The sequence below is a fragment of the Panthera tigris genome, chromosome D4, assembly GCF_018350195.1.
Source record: "Panthera tigris isolate Pti1 chromosome D4, P.tigris_Pti1_mat1.1, whole genome shotgun sequence".
Classification (NCBI taxonomy): Eukaryota; Metazoa; Chordata; class Mammalia; order Carnivora; family Felidae; genus Panthera; species Panthera tigris.
The window spans coordinates 62,924,056-62,946,973 of record NC_056672.1 but is presented as its reverse complement, the minus strand read 5'-3'; the positions used below and the strand labels follow the sequence as shown (position 1 = coordinate 62,946,973).

The 22,918-nt window shown below is 43.5% G+C and overlaps 1 protein-coding gene and 1 long non-coding RNA gene across 2 annotated transcripts; one reads left to right on the top strand and one right to left on the bottom strand.

Moving 5' to 3' along the window:
• Positions 1-2,756: 2,756 nt before the first annotated feature.
• Positions 2,757-14,607, bottom strand: LOC122232984. The gene is made up of 3 exons (XR_006210371.1): positions 14,544-14,607; positions 13,408-13,660; positions 2,757-3,160 (listed from the first exon to the last, which is right to left on the bottom strand). It is a non-coding gene; the product is annotated as an uncharacterized LOC122232984 (long non-coding RNA).
• ALDOB (aldolase, fructose-bisphosphate B) lies at positions 7,900-22,838 on the top strand. The gene is made up of 9 exons (XM_007089262.3): positions 7,900-8,478; positions 13,372-13,493; positions 14,551-14,762; positions 15,803-15,857; positions 16,732-16,892; positions 17,996-18,079; positions 18,967-19,141; positions 19,549-19,748; positions 22,330-22,838. Exons 2-9 carry the CDS (start codon positions 13,382-13,384, stop codon positions 22,423-22,425), a joined length of 1,095 nt encoding a protein of 364 aa, XP_007089324.1. The 5' UTR covers positions 7,900-8,478; positions 13,372-13,381; the 3' UTR covers positions 22,426-22,838.
• Positions 22,839-22,918: the final 80 nt, after the last annotated feature.

The following is a 22,918-nucleotide window of genomic DNA, read 5'->3' as shown; positions in this document are numbered from 1 at the left end:
GAGTCACCCAAGTATCCCCTTCTTCACACTTTTTAAAGTGACAGCTTTTACATTACCCCCCTAGGATCAAAGGTCTTTGCTCTCACTGGACAAATGGCCCAAGGGAGAGCCACCAAAATGAATGGCAGGACAGGGCAAGCCTGGCCAGGAAATGGGTTAAAAGAGGGTTTATTCTCTCCTCTTCTCCCTCAGGGCAGCCAGGGCATCTGCTGCCTGGTCAGGATCAGTCTGCATGTAGCCTTGGCTGTGAGGGTGCCAGTAATTGGATGAGGACTTCCCTGGGCCCTCTGCCTCAGAGATAACTTGTTCCAGCCTCTTATTTACACCTCCTTCTGGCTGTGCAGTGGGGTCTAGCGCCTAGAAGTCAGTTGTGCTGCTGGGGACAGGCATACAGCCATGCTTCTAGAATTGTGTGGCACAGGGGTGCTGATGAAGTCAGCCTATCTGCCTGCCTAGCATGGTGGCCCTTTCTGCCACTCAACCTGCTTTTCCGATTCTGGACGTGTGGCTGCGTGGCCACCTCTCTCTTTTTTTTTTTTTTCCCCTCAAGTTTTTATTTAAATTTCAGTTAGTTAACATACAGTGTAATATTAGTTTCAGGTGTAGAATTTAGTGATTTGACACTTCCATAGAATACCCGGTGCTCACCACAAGGGCACTCCTTAATCCCCATCACCTATTTAACCAATCCTCCCATCTACCTCCCCTCTGGTAACCATCAGTTTGTTCTCTACAGTTAAGAGTTTGTTTGCTTGTCTCTTTTTTCTTCGTTTGTTTTGTTTCTTAAATTCCAAATTCTACATATGAATGAAATCATGTGGTATTTGTTTTTCTCTGACTGACTTACTTTGCTTAGCATAATACTCTCTAGTTCCATCCATGTCGTTGCAAATGGCAAGCTTTCATTCTTTTTTGATTGCCAAGTAATATTCCAGTGTGTGTGTGTGTGTGTGTGTGTGTGTGTGTGTGTGTGTGTGTACACCGCCTCTTCTTTACCAGTTGATGGATATTTGGGCTCTTTCCATAATTTAGCTGTTGTTGATTATGCTTCTATAAACATTGGGGTGTGTGTATCCCTTTAAATTAGTATTTTTGTGTCCTTTGGGTAAATACCTGGTAGTGCAATTGCTGGATCACAAAGTTCTATGTTTAACTTTTTGAGGAACTTCATACTATTTACCATAGTGGCTGCACCAGTTTGCTTTTCCACCAACAGTGTAAGAGGGTTCCCCTTTCTTCGCATCCTTGCCAACACCTGTTGTGGTTTTTGTGTTGTTGTTGTTGTTGTTAGTTTTAGCCATTCTTTGTAGTTTTGATTTGCATTTCCTTGATGATGAGTGATGAGCATTTTTTCATGGGTGTGTTGGCTATCTGGATGTCTTCTTTAGAAAAAGGTCTATTCATGTCTTCTGCCCATTTTTAAACTGTATTATTTGTTTTTTGGGTATTGAGTTTTATGAGTTCTTTATATATTTTGGATACTAGCCCTTTATCAGATACGTCATTTGCAAATATCTTCTCCCATTCTGTAGGCTGCCTTTTAGTTTTGTTAATTGTTTCCTTCACTGTGCAGAAGTCTTTATTTTGATGATGTCCCAATAGTTTATTTTTGCTTATGTTTCCCTTGCCTGAGGAGATGTATCTCCTAAGAAGTTGCTATGGTTGATGTTAAAGAGGTTACTTGACTGTTGTCTCCTCTAGGATTTTAATGGTTTTCTGTCTCACAAGTCTTTAAAGCATGGCTATCTCTTTATTCATCTCTTTTCCTTCATGTGCCTTTACACTTTCCACAAATCTGCCATTTTCTTTTCTTTTCTTCATTAAATTTTTTTTTAATGTTTAATTATGTTTGAGAGAGAGAGAGTGCAAGCTGGGGAGGAGCAGAGAGAAAGGGAAACACAGAATCTGAAGCAGGCTCCAGGCTCTGAGCTGTCAACCCAGAGCCCAACGCAGGGCTTGAATTCACAAACTGTGAGATCATGACCTGAGCCAAAGTCAGACACTCAACTGACTGAGCCACCCAGGAACCCCTCTTTTCTTCACTTTTTAAAATGAAACTATATTTGTCTGTTTGTTTTTTGAGAGAGAGAGAGTGAGAGAGCAGGCACTTGCGAGCAGGGGTGGGACTGAAGTAAAGAGAGAATCTTAAGCAGGAGCCTGACTTGGGGCTTGATCTCACCACCAGTGAGATCATGACCTGAGCCAAAATCAAGAGTTAGATGCTTAACCAATTGAGCCACCCACTCGCCATGCCATTTTCTTTAATCTCCTCAAACTGCTTCTGCCTCTCTTCATCTCTTTTAAGGGACACGTCATACCTTTAAACTTTGGGTACCATGATGGGTGAAAAAAATGTTCCTCTTCTACAGCTCCCCACTACCTTCTGGGGGGGTATGTTCCTCTTCTTGGGTGTGGGTATGCAACTTTTGAGATGAACTCAGGAGCCACCTTAATTTTTCTGTATATTAAGTGAAGAAAGATTTTTGAGGGTAGGAGTGAGGTGGGAGGATTCAGGGTGAAGGACACAGGAGATGATGAGGTTGGGTGCTATGGGAGAAAAAGTTTTGGAATGACTCTTCTTTGGTGACAGAGAAGGGAGAGGGGAGTTTGGACAATGTGGGAGAAGGGGATAATGAAGAGGAGAATGATAGCAACTGTTATTTATCCAGTAATTAATTTTTGTCAGGCATCATGCATAACCCTTTTTGCTCATTATTCAATCCAATCCTCCAACAATGTCATAGGTCACATTTTATTATTATCCTTTTGCTGCTAGGGAAACTGAGGCTCAAAAAGCTTAGAGGAATTGCCCAAAGTAACACGACTAGGAAGCTCTGAGCCAGAATTTAAGGGTAAGTTCTGTCTGACTTCAAAGTCCAAATTCTTAATGACAAAAAAAAAAATATTGACTTACCAAAAAAATTTATGTCTGGGCCTTCAGAAAGGCACAGGGTTGAGTTTTCAGGTAACTGGATTAATTACCTAGGAGGCTGAGTGACCCTGTTCTTCATTTTGTGGGAGAGTAGGTGGCACCGATGTGGTCACTAAGCAAGTGGCTGGTCCACCATTTGCATATACTGGCTGGCTGGCTGGCTGCTGCTCAGAGTCTGGACCTTTTATCCAACTTTCCAGGATCTGGTCAGCCTGGCACTCTTCATTCCTATGGGATAAAGCAAACCAAGGGGTAGGGGAATAGGAGACAGGGACTTAGAACTACCCGGTTTCTTTCATACACATCAGCATTTTGAAGATTTCTAATCAATAAATAATCCATTTTAACAATACTTCCCAAAAGAAAGCATTTTATGGTCTAATTTAAGCTTCTTATATTATTGTTTAAAACCATTTTCTTTGTTTTAGGATAACCATGTATGTCAAAATCACACAATTTCAGGGGGAAAGACCGTAGAATATCACAGCTAGAAGGGATCCCTCCTTCACTGCATGGATGATGCATAGGCCCATAGAAGGTCCTAGGATGGCTTTAGAGATCTGTATTTAAAAGTCCTCGCCCTGCTACTTACTAATGGTGTGCCCTTGGGCCAGAAACAGGATCAACTCCTTCCTCTCCAAAACAATGCCTACCTGGCTGATGCAGTGGGGACTGAATGATGTACTCTATGCAAAGTGCCCAGAAAAGGCCCTGTAAGGAGTAGGTGGTCAACAAATGGTAATGCCCTCCCTTGGTCAATATCTTCCAGATGTTCAGAGCAGAACTAGGACTAGAACCTTTTCTGATTCTCATACATGTGTGAGTGTGCACACGCATGCCAGGAGCACTGGTGATGTTTGCTTCCATGAAGAACATGGTTTAGTCACCTTGTAATTAGGTGGGGCTTTATAGTTTTCAAAGCGCTCACTTAGATGATATTGTTCACTCCGTGCAACAACATGGAAAAATTACACAGGAGTGGTATTGCTAGGCCCACTTTGCCCATCAGGGACGGGAGGCTGAGAAGACGTGGTTTCCTTCAGTCCCATGGCTAGCCAGGGGCAGAACTAGACCACCACCCAGATCTTGTGGCTCCTTATCTGTGGCTCTTTGTACTAGCACACAATACCTTCTCACCTAAACACCAAACAGTTTCACCAAAGAGATAAGGAATAGTGGGGAAAAAAATACACGGTGATCACCCACAGTCCTGATTAGATAGTGAGGGAAAAATTGGACTTTGATATGATTGAGCAAAAGGCAGAGAAAAAACACTGACAAGGCAGTAAACAACTCTCCAGGAGGGAATATGGGACAACGGGGGCTTGTGGTCACTGCTGACCACAGTGTAACTCTTTCCTGTCAGAGAACTACTGGACACTCTAATTCTGAAATTCTGCAGCCCCATTCTTTCTAACTGCTTCTACCTCTGCAGCGTCCTAACTGCACATATGAGTTTCCTCAGACAAGGCAAACCTCATTCTTTATCACATTCAGGCTTTAGTTGTCTCTAGTCTCAAGGGGGTGGTATTTCTAAGACCTAGAATTTAGATCATCTTTTTTTTTTTAATTTTTTAAATGTTTATTTATTTTTGAGAGAGAGAGAGAGACAGAGCGTGAGCAGGGGAGGGGCAGAGAGAGAGGGAGACACAGAATCCAAAGCAGGTTCCAGGCTCTGAGCTGTCAGCACAGAGGCCAACACAGGGTTTGAACTCATGAACCACGAGATCATGACCTGAGCTGAAGTCAGACGTTTAACTGACTGAGCCACCCAGGCGCCCCTTGAATTTAGATAATCTTAAATTATCACTGTCTTTCTGCACATAGATCTTGTAGTCTGACGTGCTGAATCAGATAGTATGGAGGCTAACCTGGCCATGTAGCAATCCAGAATATCTAGACTTTTCTTTCATGTCTCTTCATGGAGTCTTCACTGAACACTGCAATCACAGCCACCACGACCACCACCACAATCTCTTGTACTTTCAAATGCATTCTCTTATTTGGTTTGATTTTATTTGATCCTGACCTCAACTCTCTCTTCCCACTTCTTAGAGGTTTCTTGACAACAGGCCAGTCTTAATCATCTTGTGTTCTCTACAAAAGTGTACTCTCTGCAAAATGCCTCTGTAGCTAACAAAATGCCTTATACGTACAACCTCAGTAAAAATGCCGTGAGCTATGTTGAAATAACACTAGCTCTATCTCTGTGACCAAAATAAGGACCACTGCTTTCAGGGCCCTGAAACCATCCCAACCACTAAAGCAGATTGCAAGATAGTAAGGAAATGTCTGTACCACAGATTAGAAACGATATTTTAAAAGGCCATATTGACCCAATCGTGGATCTTCCTTCCATTGTGTAGATGTGGCCCCTTTTTAGGAAAGTTCTTCCTCTGTAATATTACTAATCCTATAATGTTTATGATTTATTTTTGAGAGAGAGAGAGAGAGAGAGAGAGTGGAAGTAGGGGAGGGACAAAGAGAGAGGGAGACAAAGAATCCGAAGCAGGCTCCAGGCTCTGAGCTATCAGCACAGAGCCTGATGCGAGGCTTGAACTCATGAACCATGAGATCATGATCTGAGCCAAAGTCGGTCGCTTAACTGACTGAGCCACCCAGTCGCCCTTATAATACTACTAACCCTATATTGAGTGTAACTATATATAGGAGATTAACTTGCATGTGTAAGTTTGTGGACTCAGACCTCATAGTGCTCATGAAAACATTGAACTCATGGCCTGTCAGTTGACTTATGTAGATATCATATTCAAATCCAAAGTATCTAGAGTAGGGCGGGGAGTGGAGAATAAACATGGCAGTTGTTGGAGGTACTCTTCTGTTAGAAGAGTCTGCAACTGGGGACTTCTAAACCAGAGTTATATATTCAGATCAAGCCATTTAATAAAAATTTACTGTGTGCTAAACGCCTCATCATATGTCATTTCATTCCTGCTTCATAATCCGTTTCAGATGGAGGCATCGCTAGCCCATTTTACAAATGGCAAAACTGAGCATCAAAGAGATTGAAGGATTCCCCAGTGTTTCATAGTGCCCAAGTCCCATGTTCTTTCTGCATATTGTAGCACCTCAGTTTTGAACATTTTACTAAGTTAAGAGACTTACAAAAAGAACCAAAACCCTGCTAGCAGTCTGTGTTGCTCAGGAGTTGCTGTTTCTCTATGTTCCAGTAAGCCTTGCTTTCCTGAACTTTGAGTTTCAGTTGCACATCAAACCGTGGAGGCAGCCAAATGCTGGTGGCACCACTAGGGGTGAGCATGGTAGTGATCCTCTGACACGCCTGGCCAGGCTGCTGTCCACGTGAAATGATGCCCAGCAAGTGCAGGGCCACCCAGGTCTGCCTACGCAAGGCATTCTTCCATGATGAATGCAGGTTAATGTCCAAGGTTATAAACTGCTGGGAGGTCTGGAGGGGAAGGACTAATCTATGCAGTCTGTGGTCGCCAAAAGGTAAGCAGCTCTGCTTTAGACCACTGGCTTGGAGGAGGCAGCGTCCCCGTGTACCTGTCCTGTGACTCTGGGCAAGTCCCTCGCTTTCTCTGAACCAGAGTTTCCTTATCCAGAAAACAGGAGTAATAAACCCTTCCACAGAGGGGTGCTGAGATTGCAAATCGTGTATAGGGAGAACCAGATGCATCATAACACCTCTAAACATAGCTATTAGTATTGTTATTGCTGCCAGTGTTATAGCAAGAAGAACCAGTGCTGGTAGCATAAGTAAATTATTTCTACCGTGCGTCTCTCAGTGGGTGGCACGATTTAGTCACACTTCTGACACTCCAGCCCTGACCGCCAATGGCCGTCACTAACCCTACTCTGTACTCTTTCGTCACTGTCCACCTTCTCTTCCTCCATTCTCCTTTGACACAGAGCAAATCTGCTGAAACTCACATGTCCCCAGAGCAGATCATCGTGGTCTGATGAATCAAGCACCAGGGCTTGAAGGAGCACCAGGCAGACACGGGGAAACCAGAAAGCGTGCCTTCGGGTGGCAAGTGGAGTCAGGAACACCAGGGGTGCCTGGGTGGCTCAGTCGGTTAAGCGTCCGACTGGATTTCAGCTCAGGTCATGATCTCACGATTCGTGAGTTTGAGCCCCACGTCGGGCTCTGTGCTGACAGCTCAGAGCCTGGAGCCTGCTTCCGATTCTGTGTCTCCCTTTCTCTCCATTCCTCCCCTGCTCATGTTCTGTCTCTGTCTCTCAAAGATAAATAAATGTTTAAAAAAAAAAAAAAGAATGCCAATGGTCTGTACTTGGCCTAGCCCCCTGCGATCCTTAGGACAGGCCTTGCTTGGCCAAACCTTCCCTAGGCAAATGAGCTTCAATTTTGTGTTTCAAACATTTCAATTTCCTTTCACAATCACATTCAATGTCTAACACTCCCCCATTTTTAGAAGCTGTCTGAGCCTAGACTCTGATGTTAAAGACAGCTTTGTCTTTGCTTCTTTTTCTTTCATTTCATTGACGGTTCATTCATTAGAGTGTTACACTCTATACCACTGGGCACTTGGTTTTTAGGGTCTTTTTCCTCCCATTTTATGAGTTATTCCAAAGGAATAGGTTCCTAAAAATTTTATACTTTCCTATGATCGTGGCCACTCCATTATTTTTAGATTTCCACATAACTCTTATTTGCCACATTCATTATTTGCCTGAGGAAGCAGACACTATTTTTATTTGCCTTCTCTTGAATTAGGTTTTGGTTTAGTGATCAGGAAAAAAAAAAAAAAAAAAAAAACCCTGTAGAATGCACCCACACCCACACAGTGTATATCTAGGAAAACTGATGGCTTATACCAATCACTCTGGGTTTTATTCTAGTTTTTAGCAAAGTTAAAGACAAACTTGTAAAGTGTAAGAGAGAATGGGAATGGGGTAAATACAGTGTGTTCTGGTATTAAAAACATCATGGGGCCCAGCTTGGTTCTTGGGGAATAGGAAGGATCTTTCATGCCTAATGTGTGCAAGGACTTTGCAAACTCATTTAATGCTATCGTGAAGTTGAGATCCCATTTTACAGAGGAGGAGATTAAGGCCTGCAGAAATGAAAAGAAACAAACCGACATAAAGCCTTGGCCAAAGTCATGTGTTTAGTAAGTGCTATAGCAAGAGTGACATTCTTCCCAGTTTCTCTGGGTGGCTCTAGAGCTCTGTAATTTACTAGCTCTGTGACTTAAGGGAATCCCCTAATCCTCTGGGCCTCAGTTTCCTCACTTGAAAAATGATGTCTAGGTTAAGAACTACATGGTCTCCAGATATCCACTGTAGCTTTAACATTCTGTGAGTCCAGTGAGTGTGTGAGCGTGATCAGGATTGGCTGGTTATGAGCCAACCAGGTATCGGATAAACACCTCCCTATCAGGCCAAGGTGGGTAGGGGAGGGTGAAAGTTAAAAAAAAACCCACAACAAACAAACTTTGACAAGACCTCTATAAAAACTGTGTGTTCCCAAAGGTTCGTCCTATTTGGCAGCTGCTGCCTCGTCCACGGCTTCTGATACCTAAGAGGACTCTCCCCCACAAACTGTAAGTAAAAGAACTTCCTTTGTCTGCCTGGACAGCACCTGGGAGTAAGGGGTTAACAATGGCACTACACAGGTAGAGGAGAAAGTCTGTTTGCTTTTGTTTTCAGGAGAAACTTGATGGTTGCTGAAAATGTGATGTTGTACTGAAATGATTTTCCTCCCTAAGCGTGAATGCTCATCCACACCTTTGCTGACTCTTTGGAGGCAAAATGCTCAGGATGGATGTCAGCTCCCAGTGTGACCTGCATGAAAGCTCTTCTGTCTTTGGCCTAGGAGAAACAGCTTGAATGCTCTTATTTGGTTAGGTGCCAATCATGTTTTGAGGTTCCTGCTCATTTCTATTCTCCCCATGACAACTGCTTAATTCAATGATTTGTTTACATATCTATTGCCTGATGTCATTTTCTTCATTCTCTTCCTATTCCTGCTAGTGCTGGCCCTGAAGCTCCTTTGTCACATAAATGAGCTCCTGGTGTATGTTGCTTGTTACCCTTGCCTTCACCCACTGCTCAAATGAGAAAATGGAACAGGCTGGGAATTGTCACAGAGCACCATCATCATTTGTTTATGAATTGTCAAATTTCCACTTGTTTGATGCTTTCTGTAACATTTCCTACTTTGAAGATCCTACAGTTTAAGTTGTTTGGAATAACTCAGAAGCTGCTGACGTACTTTAGGATATTTGTTCTACTGTCTGAAAAATAGATGTGTTATGAGGATATGCTGCCTTTATGCACAAGGGAGGGGCAGAGAGAGAGAGGGAGGGAGAGGATCCCAATCAGGCTCTGCCCTGTCGAGCGAGCGTAGAGCCCAACAGGGGGCTTGATCCCATGAACTGTGAGATCGTGACCTGAGCCAAAATCCAGAGTGGGGCTGAGCCACCCAGGCACCCCAGGAGATTCTGCCTTTTAAAATAAACTTCTTTCTAGTTACCTAGGGCTCCGTTAGCCAATTGGGATCCAGTAGGGACTTGGGCTCTGCTGCCATTAAGCCAAGGCACATCTGGGGACCACCCCAGACCTACGCTAAAGCCTGAGGTGCTGGATGGAGACCAAGAAGTGCCTTTGACCTAGGTGCCAGTTTAGAAGAAAGAGCAACACTCAGCTCTCTTTCTGAGCTACCGCATGTGTGTTCAAAGCATCAGGGATCAAGCTGTCATAGGGCATCTCACTGTGCTTGTCACTGTGACATGGGGGTGGGTGGATGGATGGGTAATGAAGCTGTGGGCATCTTCACACATCTATATGTAAAATCTTGCTCGCATTGCCTGGAGGTCATAGGCTTTCAATGTATTAGCTCCTCATGTCTTCTTGAAAGCCCATCTGCCTTGCACATGGAGAAGCAAATGGACTCTTTACTCCCTTATATTTCCCTAGGAGTTAAATATTCATTTTTACAAATCATTATCTTTTCACAGAACCTCTTCAAGGAAGGCAGAAAGAACTGTAGGTTTCATCTGCTATTTTTCTAAAAAAGGATTGGAGAAAGGATTCCAAGTCAGAAGCCAGTAGGATGTGGTTTATAATCCCAGGGCATCACAATTTAGGAGGGGCATCAGACATATTCTTTCTGAGGTTCAGATTCCCCATCTTTAAAGTTGGCAGGGTTGACATCTCTGAGGTCACTTGCACTTCTGTTTTTCTGTGATTACCTTCTATTCTCATATTTCCATACAAACTTCTCCCAGATTTGTATATGTATCACCTGTTAATATATTACGTATAATAAATAATGTAATATATAAACCTATTTATTGAGAAAGCAAACATTACAAAAAATTTATAAAGTAAAATGTGAGGGTCACTCCATCCCATTTCAGTCCCCACAAGTAACTCCAGGGTGGTTACTCTCTGCTTACATAGATGCACAAACAGTATGTGTTATACTAGTAAAAAACTTTTTTTTAGGTTTATTTATTTATTTTTAGAGACACAGAGATGGCATGGACAGGGGAGAGGCAGAGAGAGAAAGAGAATCCCAAGCTCCATGCCGTCAGTGCAGAGCCTGATGCAGAGCTTGAACTCACGAAATTGCAAGATCACAACCTGACACAAAACTGAGAGTCGGATGTTTAACCGACTGAGCCACCCAGGCGCCCCAAACCATTTTTTTATAACTAAAAAAGAATGATACTAAATATTACATACTTCCTTGAAACTTGCTTCCCGCCCCCCCCATTGTAATAATACAATGTGAACAACTTCCCATCACACTTTAAAAACAAATTGGCTTGAGACCTCAGTGAGCAGAGGCTGGGGAGCACGGAAATCACTCTCCACGGTCACCCACTCCTGGCTATCTTCCTGTCTCCAGGGATGAACATTGGTCTGTGACCCTGTTTTATGATTAACAGAGGGGCAACATTTGTGCTGATGTGATACAGACCTTTAATCTCTCTGTAGAAGTTTAACTTCCCATAAGCAGTATTGGTTCAATTTGACCTTTTCTCTGTTTTTTTTTTTTCTGGTTGAATCAGCACACTCAGACTAAAAAAATAACTTGGTAGTATATAGAAACATGGGATCTTGGGTAATTATTTTTTTAACATTTATAAAGAGATATATAGTAATATCCAACATTTTCATAATGCATTATAAAACATCTTCCAATTTATCATGCAATTAATTCGACAAACATATTCGGAGCAACTACAATGAGTACGCGTGCTCACAAGTTACATTAGACCTGGCAACGAGACAACCAGAGCAGATATTAGCACCATTTATTCCATAGTAAACTAAGACTCAGAGAAGTTACTGACTTGTTCAAGGTCCCAGTGAGGAGGAAGCAGAGCCAGTGTCTGAATCCAGGTCTGTCTGATCTAGGATCAAAACCCTGTATGAATATATGAGATGTTTATAAATCGACAAGCTCTATAGTGTAAGGCTGATGAACCACAGCCCAAGGATTTTGGGTCCTCTGGGGGTGTCATCAACAAGTACTCTGGGGGTGTTATTGGGGACATTAGAGTCACCCAAAGGCTGATTCCTTTCACCAGGCTCACTCTTTCCTTGAAAGAGGGGAGTACTGCCCCTTATCCTAACTTTGTGCCTTATTAGTTACATGTCCTTGGACAAATAATTAAACTTTCTTATATTCTTTCCTTATCTATTATATAATGTGTGTGTGGGGAGGGGAGAAGCCCAGCTGCCTTCTGAGGGTATAATGAGGAATAAATTATATAGTGCATGTAAAGCAATTAGCAGAGTACTTGGCAATAAATGGTCATTTGCTATTATTGGGTGATGTTTTCCTTTTGTTTCATCAGGGAAACATCTGTATTTCTTATTTGTTAATTCCTTTATGCAATTACCTGAACTGAGAGAGAAAATTTGCACTTTGGTCTGAAGGTCACCAATTTCAGGTTGGCTTTTATCCACATAAAGAACTAGTGGCCAGATTTAAAGTTAGTAATCCCCGAATACAATTTTAGGAACTAATATATAAATGAGGGGAAACCCTATCTTCAGGTGGCTGGGATGGGAGGGGTCTCGGAAGATCATCTTCTCTAGAGATCATTGCCCATTAGTCTATCCTGTCTGTCCCCAGTGACAGTGCTGTGGTTCCACTCCTTGGGATTAATGCGAGAACCCCTGTTGAAGTGAGAGTGGCATCAATGACACCCTCTTGTGAATTAGTTCAGTAGCCATCCACTTCTTATATCAACCCTGCCTTGAAGGGATGCAGAAAATGTGAAGAAATTGATTTGCCATGCGGGGCAGCACTGGGTGGGGAGCTCTGCCTCATCCTAGCTGACACCATGGGCAAGTCTGTTAACTTCTCTGGGTATTAACTTGCTGGTTAACTAATGAAGATAATAGCTGCCTTGGTTACCCCATTGCTGAGTGGATTAAATGAGAACTGAGATGTCCCTGTGCTTGCAGGAAGTAGAAAGCAGGCATGGGGCATCTACCCTATGGATGAGTGTTTGAGAGGGAGAAGACCAGGGAAAGGAGGAGGTCATAGGATTGAATAGGACACCATTCAAGATAATCCTTACCACCATTTTTTTTTCTTTGATAGTCCAACACCTGAAAAATTAATCTTTCTAACATCCAGATGAGAGTGCTGGGAGCTTGCATTTTTGACTAGCCCAAGGTGGCAGCCGAACAGAGGCAAGATTCTTTTCACAGGGCCACTGCCGAGGAGGGTGCTTGCATAGGGGATCTTCAAACCAGAGTCTCTCTTTGCTAGAGCAGTGAAGCTGAGAGGGATTGGAGCAGGGATCACTGTATGACTTTGGCATACAGAGTGATCCTAGAGTCCATGGGAGCCTCCAGTCCAGAGCCACTTAGGGAAAATCCTCCCCTTATATCCCAAATGGTGTCATAGGTGGTTGAATATAAGAAAAAAGAGCCTTGCACACCATACTCTATGTCCCAAAGCCGAAGGGAGGTTAACTGCAAGGCCAAATGGCAGTTCCTCCTCTCAAGCTTCCTACCCAAAGAATAATCCAGGCTAACAGAATAAAATGGGAGATGGCCATCGAGGCTGAAAGCCTCACTGTCCTGGCTTCAAGTCATCCAGAGCACCCAAAGGCACCAGAGATCCATGGAGGGATAGTCAATGATCGCAGTGCCATCTATTTGTCAGATTTGAGTGGGTCACTAGTTAGCTGGTTCAGTCTCAGAATCAGTGAACCCAAAGGTCTCCTGGAAGACATTCTATTTAGGATGACCATGAAATTTGGCATCCCACCTTCCTCCATTATGGCTAATTGCAACTACTTAAGCTAGAGGGGGAAAAACCCAGACCTCATTTGTTTATCCATTATGGACATGGTTCAGAAATAGAGGGGCCCACAGGGCTTAGTAGCATACCTTGGCTGTCTTGGTCATGAACCTGTCTGATCCACCTGCAGTTCTGTTCAGGACACTCCCACACTCTTTTCCAGACCTGTCACCATGGCCCACCGATTTCCAGCCCTCACCTCAGAACAGAAGAAGGAGCTCTCAGAAATCGCCCAGCGCATTGTTGCCAATGGGAAGGGGATCCTGGCTGCAGATGAGTCCGTAGGTGAGTGCAAGTAACAGCATACAAGTGTATTCTTATTTCTACAACTTAGCAAAGGCAATCAACAATCATATTCTTTCCTCTCGGAGGAGTAAAGGTACACAGCAGTGGGAGCAGAAGACCCAGTAAACATAGACATTTTGAGTCCTGTAGTTCCAGTGGGTAGATTTCTGAAAAACAAAGGAAGAGGCTCAAGCCCTCCATTTTAAGGCCCCCTTGCCAGCAATCATTTGGGTTTTTTTTTTTTTTAATGTTTTATTTATTTTTGAGAGAGAGAGTCAGAGAGACAGAGTAGGAGCAGGGGAGGGGTGGAGAGAGAGGGGGACACAGAATCTGAAGCAGGCTCCAGGCTCTGAGCTGTCAGCACAGAGCCCAGTGTGGGGCTCAAAATCTTGAACCACGAGGTCATGACCTGAGCCGAAGTTGGATGCTTAACTGACTGAGCCACTCAGGTGCCCTGCCAGGGATCTTTTGAATATAGACTATAGCAAGGCCAGGAACTCAGTAATAAGAATGAGGTCAGATACACAGACCTCTGCTGCTGAGAAGTCAGTGTAAAGTCAGCTAAGGAAGGTCAGGGAAGGCAGGGAAGTGTCCATATCTGGAACAAGGAAAGGCTTGTGGCTGAGAGAAGCCCAGGATGGCACAAGGGAGGGTTGCAGCTGGCCTCTATGGCCCACCATAAAATGATAGAAGCTAGAGGAGTCAAGAGCCCGCCCCATCCCTCCTTCTACTGTATAGTCTAGTCAGATTGAGGGCTGGACCTGGGGGTGGGCGGTAGGAGTGGCTAGAGAGGTCTGAGGGCCTTACAAACCCACTTGAACCCAATGGTGGCTTCCACCCACCTGGACCCTGACATGTCCATTCCATGCACTTCCTAACCAGCATCCTGACAGCAGCCCAGGTCTTTCTTGAGGGAGCCAAAAGGGAGACAGTTTTGAAGATCTGAATAAAACAGAGTCTTGCCATCCTGCTGAGGGTCGCTGAGCTAGAGTGGAGGAGGCCAGCAGTAAAGCCCTGGCTTGCCCCTCCAGCTGCATTTGGCCCACCCACCTTATAGGCACCATGGGAAACCGCCTGCAGAGGATCAAGGTGGAGAACACTGAGGAAAACCGCCGGCAGTTCCGGGAAATCCTCTTTACCGTAGACAACTCCATCAACCAGAGCATCGGGGGCGTGATCCTTTTCCATGAGACCCTCTACCAGAAGGACAGTCAGGGGAAGCTGTTCAGAAACATCCTCAAGGAAAAGGGGATTGTGGTGGGAATCAAGGTAAATACTTCCATTTCCACCTCCCTTCTGCTTCATCCCAGCCCAACTCTCAGCACAGTCACTGGGCCAACACTCTGGACACCCTCATCATCCAACTGTCATTCATACTCCTTTCCAGCATCATCCTCCCCCTGAGGACCAGATCCTCTTCTAGACTTTTCTGCCAGTGCCTTCTTCTTCCAGCCAAGTTTTCTATAAGGTACTTTATCTCCTGGTGTCTCAGTTTCTCCATTTCTAAAATGGGAATGGTAGGGCGTACCTCATAAGGCTCTTATAAGAATGAGGAGTTTATAAAACAGCTCCTGTCACATAATTATTATTTATTTCAGGATCACTATTATTATTGAAGCATTTACCATTCATTCAGTTATAACTCTGTTATCTCAAACCACATGAGCTCAGGATTGAAAACTAGTATCAGTTGAGTGCTTATAACTCCAAGTGCTCCTTTAATCTTCCTTATAACCTCTGGAGGTCAGTTTAGTTATTATCCTAATTTTAGAGATGAGGCAAGAAAATGGAATTACAAGGCATAGCGCTAACTTGCCCACAGCAAGGCAAAACTGGAGCCAGTTCAAACCCAGGCTGTCTACCTCTCTGGCTCATGACCTCAGATTCTGGTATGCCGAGAGTAGGGGCTGTGTCTTTATTCTTTTGATTTCCTGGAATAATGTAGTGCCTGGTATGTGCAGGTGCTCATGAAATTTCTCTTAGACACATAATTTAAGGGAGCTACTCCTATATGGCACCTCTATATCCCAGGTACTGTCAGATTACTTCTTATTTACCAAGCTCCCGGTGTTTTCCATACTTGCCATCTTCTTAGTGTTGACACTCAGACATTGTTCCTTCCAGGTAACTTCCCTTCTGCTGTGGACTGAATTGTGTGTCTCTGCCCCTCCCTCCGTCCTGTTACTAACACACCTTTGGAATTCAACTCCTTGGCTTATGAAAAATGACAACTATTAGTACCAGGGGCTCTGCTTGTGTTTTCCTGGGGCCCATGACATCTGCTAATTGCTTGTTAATTATGTTCACAGTTAGACCAGGGAGGTGCTCCCCTTGCAGGAACCAACAAAGAAACCACCATTCAAGGTAAGGATATCACCCACTGATATGAATCATGCCAATATATGTTAGAAATGATGGCAAGCAAAGAGGGAAGCAAGGGAAAACAAAATATGAATATCACACTGGTTTTAGAGCCACACACATCTGCTTTTCAATCCCAGCTCCTCTATGTAATAACTGTGTGACCTCTAGCTAGTCATGTAAATGTTCTGAGCCAGTTAAAATGGGATGACAATGTCTGCTTTGCAGAATAGTTGTGGGAATTAAATTAGATAAGGTACATAAAGTGCTTACCACAGTGCTTTGTGCAGAGAAGATACTCTGTACCTGAGAGTATAAGTTTTAGAGAAAAATCCAGCAGCAGAAGAGAGGAAAGGTCCCAAGTTTTGGAATCAGACTCAACAGGGTTTGACTCCTGGTTCTATCACTTCCCAATTAGACAATTTTGCAAGGTACTTCACTGCCCAAGTAGATAAGTATGAACCACAGCTTTGGGTTAGCTAAGCGGAATTTGAATTCCTGTTCTGTCACTTGTTAGCTATGCAAACTTGGTAAAGTCACTTAACCTCTTGTAGCCTGGGTTATCATCTGTAAAACTACTATAATATTAACTATTAGAATTCTTATGGTAATTAGATGAAGTATGCAAAATTCCTAGAATCATGCCTGGAACATAGTAAATACTAAACAAATATTAGTTCCCTCTCTTCTTACAAAGTATAAAGCCCCAGATCTTTGGGCTCAGTATCGGGATTGATATTTATTTGCCTGGATGTTTTCAGTCCTTAAGCTCCACCAACTGAAAGGTAAGGCAAAGAAGAACTTCCTCACTTCATCAGTGCCCCATGGATCAGGGATAAGGGTGCAAGGAAGCCTTTTTCTCTTTTGTGACTTGCAGGGCTCGATGGCCTTTCTGAGCGCTGTGCCCAGTACAAGAAAGATGGTGCTGACTTTGGGAAATGGCGTGCTGTGCTCAGGATTGACAACCAGTGTCCATCCAACCTTGCCATCCAGGAAAATGCCAATGCCCTGGCCCGCTACGCCAGCATCTGTCAGCAGGTGCTCAGCCTTCCCCTTGAGCTAAAACAACAGTAGGAAAGAGCCTTCTTCAGAGCTTCTCTTTCCAATTTTACTATAAGTACATGAACCTTATCTCACCCCTTATCCTGGTGGCATTTTGTACCACTTTTGTTATAGCTAGGTATGGTAGGGTAAGATTTGCTTCCATGAGTTAGCTATGAACCCAAAGGCTGATGCCATCAATAGCTGCCCTCTGCCAAAGCTCTATAAGCTGAGTCTTGCGAGTGATCCAGCCCCTAGGGCCAGGGCACTTGCTTGCCTATGCTCCATCACATCTAAAACATGATCCTCTGAGATCCCTAGCTCAAGAGTGACAGCTCTGATTTAGCCCCAATCCAAATAGTATCTTGGAGGATGGTGACCTGACACTAGTTTCCAACATACGTTGAAGTGTCCTGGGATCCCAGTTAACGTCTGATTTGCTTGTGTGGGTATTATGTTGGAGTTACCAACGTTCTCAGAACTATAAACAGTGCTTAATTCCTTAATTAACCCACACAAGGGGGATCTTTCTTAGTGATCTTGACTGCACTAAATGGGTGACAACTAGGTTATGAGGTAGCTAGAATAATCTCTAGCATGATCTGTATCTATAGAAACTATGGGTTTTTATTTTTTTTATTCACTCCCAGGAGAACTTTTTTTTTTTTTTAACCTCACTGTGCTTTTTTGGCCAAGCTACAAATGCTCTTTAGAAATCCCATTACATTTCTTTTCACTGCCTTTAAGTCAGTGAATGGTATTTCTCTATAAGGGCCCCATTTTATACCAATTGCAACTGTCAAACATCTTTTTTTAAGTTTATTTACTTATTTTCAGAGAGAGAGAGAGAGACAGTGTGAGTGGGGAAGGGACAGAGAAAGAGGGAGACAGAGAATCCCAAGCAGGCTCCTCGCTGCCAGCACAGAGCTTGACTCAGGGCTTGAACTCATGACACTGTGAGATCATGACCTGAGCTGAAAACAAGAGCCCAGACGCTTAATCGACTGAGCCAGGTGCCCCAGGCAGCTGTAAAACATCTTCTTAAGGAAAGGATCACAGTGAGCAGAGCTGCTCTTTACCTCTTCCTTTTCCCTTTTTAGAATGGGCTGGTACCCATTGTTGAACCAGAGGTACTTCCTGATGGAGACCATGACATGGAACACTGCCAGTATGTTACTGAGAAGGTAAGTCTTGAACATAAAAGTCCCAATTCCAGGTGAAAAATCTTGGTACTTAACATATATCAGCTGCGATATATGAAATGTTCTTCAGTTGGAATCATTACGTAGCATTGAGAAGGTAAGGAGGTACTTATCAAACCTTTTTTTTTTTTTGGCACAATGGTATTCTCCATATGGAAAAAGCACAGGATTTTCTGTACTAAGACTTGCATTTCACAATCCACGTCTCCAGCTGTGGGACCTTTGGTAAATCCTGTTATCTTTTTGGATCAGTTACATTATATGTAAACAAAGAAATTTAAAAATAAGATGAGTAAATGTGAAATTTAAGAAACAAAACAGATGAACATAGGGAAGGGAGGGAAAAATAAGATTAAAAACAGAGAGGAAGGCAAACCATAAGAGACTTTTAAATACAGAGAACAAACTGAGGGTTGCTGGAGGGGACGTGGGTGGGGATGGGCTAAATGGGTGATGGGCATTAAGGAGGGCAGTTGTTGGGATGAGTACCAGGTGTTGTATGTAAGTGATGAATCACTGGGTTCTACCCTTGAAGTCAATACTAGACTGTATGTTAACTAATTTGAATTTAAATAAATAAAAATTTAAAAACCTGTATATTAAAAAATAAATAAATAGGTAAAAATAAGACGAGCATCACGTGAGAAAAATGTAATTAGAAGGTACTTCATTCATACTTGCAGTGTAACCTGATTTCAGTTTCTCCACTTGCAAAAGTAGGTGGACTGAGATGAAGCCGGTTGGGAAGCTTTGGCCAAGCCTCATACAAGATTACCTTTGGCTCTCATCCCTGCGACATAAAAGTGCCAAGGTCAGGTGACTGTCAGGCTGGCTCTGGGTTTCATCTGTTTGGACCTCTTGTCCTTCAGGTCCTTGCTGCTGTCTATAAGGCCCTGAATGACCATCATGTTTACCTGGAGGGCACCTTGCTGAAGCCCAACATGGTGACCGCTGGACACGCCTGTACCAAGAAGTATATGCCAGAGCAAGTGGCTATGGCCACTGTCACAGCTCTGCACCGTACTGTTCCTGCAGCTGTTCCTGGTAAGGCTTTCCTTCTCCTCTGACTTGAGATCTTAGCTCTCATCCTGTGAAGGAGTTCCACAACCTCTTGTGTTTGTCTAAAAGTCTTCTTTTTTCCAGGAAACAGACCTCTGTATCTCAGAGGCAGCCAGCACTTTCCCTCATACTCCATGATACCACATATCCTGAGTCTGTCCAAATGCACAAAATCCATTTATTTCCTCAATATTTAATCACCCTCCTTATTTATTAAAGCCTTCTCTTTTTAGCCCAGTTAACCTCAGCAAAAGCTAACTAATTTTTCCAACCCAGTTCCATGCAAAGAGAAAAGATTGAGGCATCACATTTCTTTTAGGCTCATTGCTCGCTTTCTCAAGCCAGGCACATAAACTGGGAATAGTAGAGAGGAATGGCTTCTTTCCTTCCAGGTATCTGCTTTTTGTCTGGTGGCATGAGCGAAGAGGATGCTACTCTCAACCTCAATGCTATCAACCTTTGCCCTCTACCAAAACCCTGGAAACTAAGTTTCTCCTACGGACGGGCCCTGCAGGCTAGTGCACTGGCTGCCTGGGGCGGCAAAGCTGCAAACAAGAAGGCGACCCAGGAGGCTTTCATGAAGCGGGCCCTGGTAAGATGCTACTGCTTCTTAGCTACTTGATCAAGTGGATACTTGGAGCTTTCTTACCTGGGGAAGCATTGCTTTTTCTTCAGGCCATGATGGTATCTCCAGAGAGTGTCTGCTAGATATTTGTAAAGGTGGCATTAGAGCTCAGTAGGAAGGAGAGGGCTAGAGAGAGTTGTGAATTATCCACACTGGGAGCTTAGTTGATGACAGCAGACTGAAGGACAATCTCCACAGAGACACTGGCGAGGGAACATAAGAGGGCCAAGGACTGACCCCAGGCACCTTTCATTTTGGGGAGATGAAGAAGAAAGCCATCATGACAAGCAGCAATAATATGAACCAAGGATCCTGGGAACAAATGGAGACAAGTTTCAAGGGGATCAGTAGTCACACGCTACAGGGAGATTCAGAATAAAGGCTGAGGGAAAGCGGACATTGGCATTTAGGAGCATATACAGTGACCCTCAGCTCAACGATTTCAATAGAGAGAGAAGAGGAAAGGTTTCAGGAAGGAAGGTTGGTGGGAAAAGGCCCAGAAAGGATACCAGGAGAAATAAGGACTAAAAGGATTTTATTCAATCAGTAACAATTCCTTTTTGAATACCTAGTATGAGCCAAGGGCTGGGGTGAATAAAGGAGATGCAGATACCACCTTCAGGGAGCTTAGGGTTCAGCCAAATAGGGGAGAGCCTGGCATGTTTAAGTGTAAAGCAAAAGGAGCCAGAGGAGAGATTAAAGACAAGGTCAGTGGGGATAATTGAGAGGACAAGGAGTTAGAAGAAACAAGATTGCACGAAACTAAATATTAAATGCAGGTGGCAGAGTTGGTTTTGGAAAGGAGGGAAGAGGCAGCAAAGAAGAAAAAAAAAATGGGTTTGGAATCAGGTCTGTAGAGGTGAAGGGATGTAGCAGTTGATTCCAGTTGAGGCCATCTGTTGAGGGTGATAAGGGAATGGAGATTTCAGTCTTAATTAACATTGGGGAACCTTGGAATAGTTGTTGGAGTAGCCTGGGAGGAGACTGACCAGACATAATGGCCAAGCATCAGGCACGGTATGGCTGAAATGAGAGTAAATTTGTGGTGTGTTAACTTAGATCCTGAAGTTTCCTAATAGCTTAATCATGCAGGAAGATCCAGATCAATCTCAGTGGGAAATGGCAGGATAGCAGAGTAAAAGTTTAATAGGGAGCTAGGACAGTGCTGAACTTGAGCAATAGCCCTAATGTGGCTTGCTGATCACAGAGTAGGCTGGGCAAGGAATCAAGCATAGCCAGAAGTTTGGTGATGAGACATTAAAGAAAGGAAGGCCCCAGAGAAGCTTAGAAAACATCCCACAGGCATAAAAGAGGTTTGAGATTTTAGAGGTAGTTCTTGACTTTGTTAGGATGGAGAGCTGGGTCTGGCTGTGCTGATGTGTGGCTGAGGAGGTGGGGAGATGTAGCTAGTATGATGGAGGGATTGTGAAAGAAAGGGCTGGAAGGGCCATCCACACAAAACAAGGGAAGTTGAGTTCATCATTCAGGATGGTGGTTCTCAAGCTTGAGTATGCATCCGAATCACCTGGAGGGTGTGTGAAAATACAGACTTCTGGGCCCCAGCCACTGAAGTTTCTGATTGAGAAAAACTGGGGTCAAGCCAAAGAATTTTCATTCCTAAAGAAGTGCTTAGGTCCATGCAACATACTTTGAAAATCACTGTAGATGTAGAAATAAGTCCCAGAGAGAGCAAGACTATAGCAACAGTGACTTGAAGACATGATACCATCGAGGGGCGTTCAAATATTATTATTGCAGGTTTTGTAATTCTGGACTCATCTTTAATTGGAATTTATACAAGGAATCAAATGATAGTGTAATTACAACTCCAAAAACTTATATATTCTTGTGGACAAATATAGGTGGAAAATGGAAAATTTTTTTTGAAATATTTTTTTTTGAGAGTGTGAGTGTGAGTGGGGGAGAGGCAGAGGGAGAGAGGCAGGGAGAGGGGAAAATCCCAAGCAGGCTTCACAGTGTCAGCACAGAGCCCAACTTGGAGCACGAACTCACCAACCATGAGGTCATGACTTGAGCTGAAATCAAGAGTCAGAGGCTCAACCAACTGAGCCCCTCAGACGCCCCTGGAATAATTTCTTTAATTTTCTGTGTTGTACCTCTGGCTATACCTTGCCTGGTCCTTTGGCATAATATCTGGACCATTTCCTAGCAAACGACTTGAACAGCCATTGCAAGCTTCTCCACTCTTCAGATTGAAATGTCCATTCCCTTATCACTATATCAATGAGAAGTTTCTCAACTTTTAGTACTGTTGTTGCAATACTGTTGGTACTAAAAAGAGAATTTCTCAGTAACTGACACAAACCTCAGCCTGCCTGAGAAATGCTCAGAAAGCTGGGATAAAAAAGGAGATAATGTATCATAAAAGGAAAGGAAAGCTATCAGCATCAATATTTAGCAAAATCACTGTAGGGAAAAAAAAAAATCCAAATGCAGGTGGAGCTGGTTTCAAAGGAGAGACAGAGAGAGTCAAGCACAGGGTTGCATTTGCTCTAACCCCATGTCCTCTCTCGTGCTTGCTTTTTAGGCTAACTGCCAGGCAGCCAAAGGACAGTATGTTCACTCCGGCTCTTCTGGTGCTGCTTCCACTCAGTCTCTCTTCACAGCCTGCTATTCCTACTAGAACCTGAGGCCAACCAGCCTGCCTCTAGCTCTCCTACATGCCTTGGTTGGAGTGCTGAAAGAGAACAACTGACCTTGGACATTAGACAAAATCAGATTTGAACTACTGGAAACACAGTACCTGTTAAATTCTTAGACTCAATGAAAAAACATCAGTTACTAAAACATAGGTGTGAATATCAAGGATCTGACAAAATTTCACGCAATTTCCTTCCAACGGCTCCAGCTCCCCATGCCCCAGAGTATCTACCTAAGAAAAGAATAGACTTGAAAACAAAACCATTCAAATAACGACATTCAAATATCACAGAAGCTGAGTGCAGAGAAGTGCATCTCATTAAACAATCTTAGTAGTGATATGTTACAAAGGAGACAACTGCAACTAACAAAGAAATAAAATGTTCTAGAAGCCTTCGGCCAGTATCAGGTTTTATTTTTTGCTCTTGCTTCCAAAGGGCTCAGTATATTTCATTACCTTTGACTCTACTAGACAT

Coding starts and splice junctions, on each gene's coding strand:
- ALDOB (XM_007089262.3), top strand. CDS start 13,382: ATGGCCCACCGATTTCCAGCCCTCACCTCAGAACAGAAGAAGGAGCTC. Junction 14,763..15,802: donor GGATTGTGGTGGGAATCAAG/GTAAATACTTCC, acceptor TTATGTTCACAG/TTAGACCAGGGAGGTGCTCC. Junction 15,858..16,731: donor CAAAGAAACCACCATTCAAG/GTAAGGATATCA, acceptor TGTGACTTGCAG/GGCTCGATGGCCTTTCTGAG.